We start from the raw sequence: 8,254 nt of genomic DNA on the forward strand, positions 1-8,254 counted from the left end.
TCTCTCTTCCCGTAATCACAAAAGAGTTCCCCTACCGGGTCTGTATACTTCGTGACTTTGTTCCCGGTTATCGGGTCTGTATACACTTCGTTCCAAAAATTATGATTCTTCTACGAGCAAGAGAACGGCTAGAATTGATATTTACCAACCTGGGCAATATCGCCTGCTAATTATTCCTTTATTTATTTTTTCTTATGTTTTTAAGGTCTTTTGCAACACAAACTTTGAAAAAAAAATGTGTCTTTTCTCATGGCATGGCAAAGCATAGACAATGACAATGACAATGCCAATGACAATGCCAATCTTTATTCATCTTGTCTTGGTCGTTAACAATGGCAGTAGACGTTACAAAAGTTAGACTTAAAGGTGCACTCACGCAAACGCACAACAAGACAGGGCGTGGAGGCGATGGACAAAAGGAGCGGAAAGGGGGAGGTGGCGGAGATGGGCGTCAAGGGATCACGATTCTACCACAAATAGCACATGTCCTCCGTTGTTCTCACCATGGACAATTATGTAAAAGGACGGATGGATGGACTGATACATTTATTGACCAACGGTTCGATGGACGAAGGGACGGACGTACAGGCAGCTCTGGTTAGTTGGGTGGGTGGGTGGGTGGATGGGAGGGCAGATGGACGGATGCACTGATCGACCGAAAGTGGGATGGACGAACGGACGGACGGATGGATGGACGAACGGACGGATGGATGGATGGATGGATGGATGGATGGATGGATGGATGGATGGATGGATGAGTGAAGGGATGAAAAACAATAACAACGACATTTAGAACAATGACAACAACTGTAAAAATAACAAAAACAGCAACAACCAGCGATAAAACCACATAAACAGAATCCCCCCCACACACACAAGAGAAACAAAACCCCCCTAAAAAACAACAAAAAACAACAACAATAATAAAACAAAACAAGACAGAAAACCCCCCCAACCCCAAAACACCCCCAGCAACAATAATAACAACTGCAGCCAAAAAATAACAGAAGACGCCACCACCTCCAACAGCAACAACAACAATAGCAGTACCAACAATACAGGAAGTGGACCGCCCTCACCCCAGGCAATAACAATAACATCAACAGCTACAGTTTCAATAACACTACGAGTAACACAGAGCGTCCCTACAATTAACAACAACAACAACAACAACAACAACAACAACAACAACAACAACAACAGTACATGTACCAATAATAGCAGCTGCAATCAAATTACACACAATGACAACCAAACAGCAACAAAACAAACTAACAAAGAAACGTAAAAGAGCTAATAAAGAAAATCAAACACCCACCATCTCTACCCCCCTCCCCACAAACAACAACAACAACAGCAGCGAAACCAAAAAAAAACAACCAAAACACACACACACACAAACAACAGCAGCCCACCCCACCACCACCACCACCACCAACAACAACACCAAATAAAAACAACAGCAATACCAGTAATACAAACGGAAACAACTCATTATTCAGACCGTCCTCCTCCCCCTCCCCCTCCCCCTTCCCCATCCCTCTTCCGCAATCAATTCCAACAAAGCCATCAAGGAATTCCCTTTCTCTGTCGCCATGGACAAGAGTGTAGCTTATTGATTAGGACTCCTGATCTCTCTCATTTCGCACGGGTCTGATGAACAACACCGAACTGGGTCAACGCACGGTGCCGATGAACTTGTCTCAGAATTATAAAGGAAAAGAAAGGGAATAAGGGAAAACGAACGAACCCCCCCCCCCAAAAAAAAAAAAGTAACATACAAAACAAAACAAAAAACAAAACGAAACAAAATTACAAAGGAGGAGCCAGCGAGTCTTTTAGGGCCAGCCAGCCAGCAGCAGTGTTCTGGAAGGCTGAAGGAGTATCGAGGCCTGCCAGAATCGACTACCCATACATGCACGAGAACATATCGAAGTAAAGTTTAAGGTAAAGGTCTACCTCCCCCCCCCCCCACCCCCATTCTATTTTTAGTAAAGAGAAACCACACCAAACAAACCACGCACCTAACCTTCCTTGTATCTTTTTCAATATTAAACGGTGCTACCCCCCCCCCCACCCCCCTCAGCCAAGTCCTGTGCTACATAAGATAAAAAAGAAAAATGTTATTTGTTCCAGTGGTGTCTTCCCCACATGTTAGTTACCCACTCTCTCACTACACAAAAAGTAACAGCACAGTACACAGCAGCACACACTTACACAAACAGAATGCTGTTGAATAGCTCCTGTTGGCAAGAAAGCACATCAACCAAATTTTGCCAGTAGTAATAACTGACAATCAAACCTGCTTTAAGGGCCGCCTGTCCAAGAAAATCACCTGTCTAAGCAACCATCTCCCACTCCCACTATAATGACACTGTCCAAGATAATCACCTGTCTTTTTTTTTTTTAAATAGTAGAGGGTTTTACGGTGCTCGCAACTGCATAAGGTCATGAGCGCTAAGGGGTGGGTGTCAACAGAGAAGTCTTTACAGGGAATCAGACTTAGACTGCTCACCTCTCTAGCTTCAACAGCACAAGGTCTGCTTCAACAATCAAGGCACCCCGGAAATAGCGGGTCACAAGAGAGTGACAAACATACAAAAGAAGTAGAGGAAAATGACAATAGTAAGGATCAGGAAAGAAAAGCCAGCAGTTCCCTGTTGTAGATCAGGCACAGTTATGAGCGTCACATGAATCAGCCCATTCACAATTCTACTATGCTTGAACGAGAAATGTCCCCCCTTTGGGAATGGCCTAGAGACACTTCAGTCAGTGGCACTGCCCCGGGGGGTGTCCACCTGTCTAAGACAACCATTTTTCTCTCCGACAATGGGTGTCCATTGGAAAACTTTGAATACATCCAGTGAAAGATATTTAAACAAACTGTACAAAAGTGAAAGGACAAAACATTACTTTTATAAGATTTCTGCCCGAGTATCACAATAGACAGTCAAGAACATCATCAAATGCAACACCAGGGAACAGTGGCTGAAAGGATGGGCACTGGGCAAAACTGCAACAGCTGTACTAGCACACATGACTGCTCCCAACTCAAAAGATGCACTAACTTCCCCGAGCAGAAGAGAACAAGTCACTATCTTTCGCCTGCGAACACAACACATCCCACTGAATTTCTACCTAAATAGGATCCGCAAGGATACCCCACACGACTGCCCGCTGTGTGACTGCCAGGATGAAACAGTATCACACCACCTCTTTTCCTGCCCTGCACTTAGCGTCGCACTTACCTACCTTCCTAGATATCGGAAATACTTTATACAGCGACAAAACACAGCAGATAAAAACCTGTAAATTCTTTGCCATACTGACAGGCCAAAGGGCTAGAACAAAGATGGCCGCTGTATTGGAAAAGTGAAGTATAAGATTTCTGAAAGAACTATACAGTCAGCATAAAAGTAATATAAGCACTGGTGAGGTTTGTTTGGAACACGACATTATTATCTCGGTTCAACACTGGAACTGACAGAATAAGAAGAGCTTTTAAACTTAAAATTTTGAAAAATCAATGACAAAATGTTTCATAACCACCAAACATTTTCAATATTCAGACATCTTTAAAATTTATACGAGCACACGCATACATATGAAATTACGGGGTGGGAGAGTAGGCTATTGTACTCACATTTGTTTCATTTTGATGCGTGCCGTGATAGGAGAAAAGTGTCACGTTGACGTCTAGGGTCCCGCCTTGAAGAAAGCCAAAGCTGGTGGTGAGGGCAATGTGCCTACGTTCATCGTTCTGAGGAGGGCACAAATATGATAAGCTCCAAGAGGTAACTCTTTGAATATTCCAACTTCATTGGCTATTTTAAGGGCTTTTCCTCTCCAGCATTTAAACTTCTCTGCTTTTTCGCAATAGAATACAAGCGGTATCTAAAATATTTACTCATAAAAAAATACTATTTCGCCCAAAAATGTGCTGTAACCAATGACTTAGCTTGAATTCAGGTTTTTAAAAATACATTTTGGCATTTCAGAAAAAATAAAACTGTAGTGACACAAAATACAGGGATGACCTGCTGAAAAACTTTAAATTCTTAACCATTTTTAGTGGAAGGGGGGGGGGGTGGATGTTCGGTAATGGGAAGGTGGGTGTATCCATTATAGGGAAGATTACCCCATTCTGTATTAGAGGTCAGCTTTTTCAGAGCCTCACATGATGATTACCTGGACAGCAAATTTATAGATCAGCATCATGGGAAGGACTTCGGCAACAAGCGACCACCCCAACAAACACACAAGAAAAGAAGAGACCAACCGTAACCCAAACAAAAACCCTAATCCTAACCCTCTATTCTATTCTGTCTCATAGTGTTCGCTCATAACGGAAGTCCTCCCTCATCATGCAGGTCAGAACTCATGAATTTGCACAAGATAGAGGGGAAGTCAAAGTAAAACAAGATTTTAGCATAAAAAACTATCCAACAACTTTCAGAATAACTTCTTGTTACTTGTAGTGTTGTCTGTTATAATTATGCCAGCAAAATTTGTCACACTAAATTATTTGGAAGTGGCTATTCCTGCCGCGGGTGAGATGAAAATTTATTTTTAATAAATTTTATACGATCGGCCTCTCACCACGGGTGAGACTGGCCAGCATTGGCTCTTCTGCAGTGAAACAAGACCTGTTTTTCCTAATTTCTGAATACATTATTTACTGTCTATCAGTGTGGACGATCAAATTGACAAAAACAATGAAAAAAAATATGTTATATAACAACAAAAGTTTCTAATTTAGTCGTGTCTACAAAGATGATGCTATGTCACTTTTTGAATCGAGCCGAACTACACCGGTCTCCATTTTGTTTTGCCCAGAAGTTCTCGCTACTCCTCCTCTCTCTCCCTATCTCTTTCTCCCCCCCCCCTCCCCCCACCTCTCTCACTGTCCACAGACAAAACTGCACGCTTTCAACACAAGAGTGCTTGAACATTTGCTTAGTATCACAGTGAACCATAGCCAACAGGCTCACCCTCTCACCCAGAGCGATTGACCTGAGCCGATGCACTAAGAGGTGAACACACACCGGGTGAGAATAGCCAGAAGATTTGCCTACTCACCCCAGGTGAGAGGCCTACAGCAACGCTATTCTCACCCCGTGGCCAAACTACGTAGTGTGACTTGTGACAAATCTTGCCAGCAGTCTAAGTCGGCGATTTTGTAGTTTCGTTCGTTAAAGTCAAGAGTAGGGGGTTTCAGGGGCCAACAAAAATACTTAGATCTAGACTAGGTGGGGGAGGGACGCCCTGAATTTTACCATAAATAATTTGATGTTTTGCAGTGTTTGGTTTCAAATCCCTGCTCTTTGTGTAGCCTATTTGGTAATCAAAACTTCTGGATTTCTTCTCTGGATGTAGATTCTATATAAACAAATTGATCGTGGACTTTTAAGACTTTAACGAACGGAACTATAGATCACCTCTTTGTAAGTCTACTCTAAGTCTAAGGCCGGTCCCAGACTGGCTTTGTAGGGCTGACCTGTAGGTGGCCTGGCTCGCACCCTGCATATGAATCATGTAAACATTATGGTGTGCTAAAGCAGCATAGCTGTGTCGTCTGTTTTTTGTCAGCACAGCTGCGCGATGCGTCAGACGTGTTATTCAACAGTGTTGTGAAAATGGCGGACATGTGTCGCCTCGCTTCATGTTTATTTTCGACTGTTGAAACTCTTCACAGATCATCAAAATCAACAAGAAGTAAGTATTATCAGGTGCTTTACTATTAAATATTGATGCTAGCATCAATACCTGGCCACAAAATCACCAAGAAATGCACTTTATCATACTTTGAAACTTCGAATCGAGAGCTTGACCTAGTTTCGAATGTTGTCGTAGGCCTAGGCATCTAGATCTAGATCTAGCCTTGCATTACCAATGTAAACTATCGCCGCGCGCAACTGCAAATGAGTTTGTGTGTGTGTGTGAGGGGGGGGGCTGCACTTGGCACATGACGTAAAGAAGAGTTGTCCCGTCTTGGTATAATTGGTCTTGGATTACACAGTACCTAAATATAGCAAGGCAGACCCATCAGTTGCACACGTACACACGTTAACACACCCTGCGGCTGTGCTAACACACCCTGCGGCTGTGCTGACACACAGTGAGTGTGCCTCGTGCTCGCTGAGACACAGGCGCCAACCCACAGTGCGGCTGTGCCGACACGCACACGGCGTGCACCAGGCCACCTACAGGTCAGCCCTACAGAGCCAGTAGCCAGCCTAAAGGCCTCTAAGACAGACTAAGAGTACAGTACAGTACAAAAAAGTCATTCAGAAAGCTAATACATCTAGTATGAAGAGTAGATCTAGATCTAATGCATACAACAACAAAAATGGACACCTTCTAGTCAAGGTACTTCAGGAAGAGCCAGAACAAATAGACAAAACATAAGTTCTAGTTAGTGTGTCACAATCAACGTCGCAAACTCTGACTCGTCATCTGACTCAGTGGTGACGGACGACGACTGGACCACACTTCAGAAATGCAATTCAAGCAACGAAAAATGCCAGTTTTGAGAAAATGATAAGTTCTAAAGAACTTACAACAAGCTTTAAGTGGTGAATCCATCCACTAACACTCTGAACCGATAAAACTAAACACAGTAGAGCTAATAAGGATCGCATGTTCATTATGATGTTTACATCAATCCCTTCCGCCATAGTGGAAACTATGACGTTTGGACTTCCGGTTTGTCTGAAATGACGTCTCTCTTCGGTTTCGTTGTTTAGGCCTCGATTGTGCAAACTATATTTCAAATCCTCCTTGTATGAACATCTGGCTCTAATTTTTTCTTTTTGTGTTAGTGAATCACTACTTTAATAGGAAGTCATAGTTTTATGAAAAGTATAATCTGTTATAAAAAAAATTAAGAGGTCTGAAATAATGAAAAATAGCAAGATTTGTATATTAAAATAACCAATTAAACGAGTTCTTCATCAGACGCATTGTCAATTGATGACTGCTCGTACTGCTCGGCACTTCATAGGGGTCACGCAAGTCATTTTTACAACTGCACCTCTAGCCTAGTCACCGAGAGCACTGGGCCGTTGACATCGATGTTCTTGACACCAATCTGTCAATCTTTCAGCAATCATTGCTCAACGAAAGGAAGCTATTCTGAAAATGATTCAACAAAATGAGAGCTAAATATATGTCTTTCTTTCATCTGTGAATACTGACGCATTGGAATCTTGAAAGATTCGGTTAGATTTGCTCCAAATTGAAAAAAATTATTTTCAATAATACTTTTGACTGTGTCCGCGGTACCTCAACATGTAAGTTTTCAATGTCATCCCGTTCTTCTTTTCATCTCAATGATAGAACGTAGAGAAACTTCTGATGCCAGACAGACAGTCAGGTGTTGTTTTCAATTGCCCTCTTAAACTGACTAGATTGGTGGAAGGACTTCCGTAAAATGAGCATGGCTGATGGGCTGCAGTTAGCCACGAGTGTTAAATTTTACTGTGCGAAACACATCAATATAATAGATAATACGTCAAGCCACTGTACCCAACTTGTCGTTCCATGCAGTATCTCCACGGCCTTCTGAAAATAGTCTGTGGGTATCCCAAGATGTGATGACATCACATTACGAATTAGCAGCCTATCAGGCAGGTGCGTCGTTCTACATTTAGCCGCATTTCCCTTACACTACCCCTAACCCTCTTTTCTACTCTGTCTCATAGTGGTCGCTCCTTAAGGAAGTCCTCCCAGATTGGCTGCAGCTTTTTGGGGTGGGAATTACACTTGAATTTTACTCGAGCAGAGTTAGTCACAGTTAGTGTCTTCTCTTTTTTTCCGATTTTAGTTTTAGAATCGCCAATCAAGGTAATGTGCAAAACGTTTTTAAATCAAGACTTCAGTGACTTTTTTGTCCTAATCTGAGAAAACTAATAAGTTGCTGGATTCCTACTTGCCCTCGAATCAGGGGATGTACAAAACTGTGAGACAAAAATCCTATGATAGCAGTTAGAATTGAACTCCGGGATGATAGGCAAACACCATACTCCTGTTTAAGCTGCTCAGCACCCGTCATATTATAAGAGTATAAAATAACGTTCATGCAGCACATTTCATTTCCACTAGGAAAGTGCTCGATGTGCTACTTTACCATAGAGTTAATTAAAGAACTTTATTCTTAGTAAATCCCTTCAGTCCCTCCCTCACCTCCCCCATCCCTCCCTCTCTCTTTCTCTAATCTCTCTCTTTTTCTCCCTCTCTCTCCCCCCCCCTCTCT

The 8,254-nt window shown here is 42.5% G+C and overlaps 2 protein-coding genes across 3 annotated transcripts in view; one reads left to right on the forward strand and one right to left on the reverse strand.

Annotated features, from left to right (window-relative positions):
- The window catches only part of LOC101848678 (protein GPR107), a gene marked incomplete in the record, with an annotated part of 23,607 nt that extends 16,897 nt beyond the window's left edge, over positions 1–6,710 (reverse strand). The window contains 2 exon segments of the mRNA XM_013086115.2: positions 3,644–3,760; positions 6,561–6,710. Of these exon segments, the coding sequence (XP_012941569.1) occupies positions 3,644–3,760; positions 6,561–6,677 (234 nt within the window).
- A 270-nt stretch (positions 6,711–6,980) lies between these two features.
- LOC101846154 (coiled-coil-helix-coiled-coil-helix domain-containing protein 5) overlaps positions 6,981–8,254 on the forward strand; it is a 5,014-nt gene continuing 3,740 nt past the window's right edge. The window contains exon 1 of one of the 2 annotated variants that reach the window (XM_005104793.3): positions 6,981–7,292. In XM_005104793.3, coding sequence (XP_005104850.1) covers positions 7,291–7,292 — 2 coding nt within the window. In that variant the 5' untranslated portion in view covers positions 6,981–7,290. Of the gene's footprint in view, positions 7,293–7,321; positions 7,633–8,254 lie in introns of those variants that run through there. The other variant, XM_035971435.1, reaches the window with a different exon arrangement.

The sequence above is a fragment of the Aplysia californica genome, unplaced genomic scaffold (assembly GCF_000002075.1).
Source record: "Aplysia californica isolate F4 #8 unplaced genomic scaffold, AplCal3.0 scaffold00436, whole genome shotgun sequence".
Lineage (NCBI taxonomy): Eukaryota > Metazoa > Mollusca > Gastropoda > Aplysiida > Aplysiidae > Aplysia > Aplysia californica.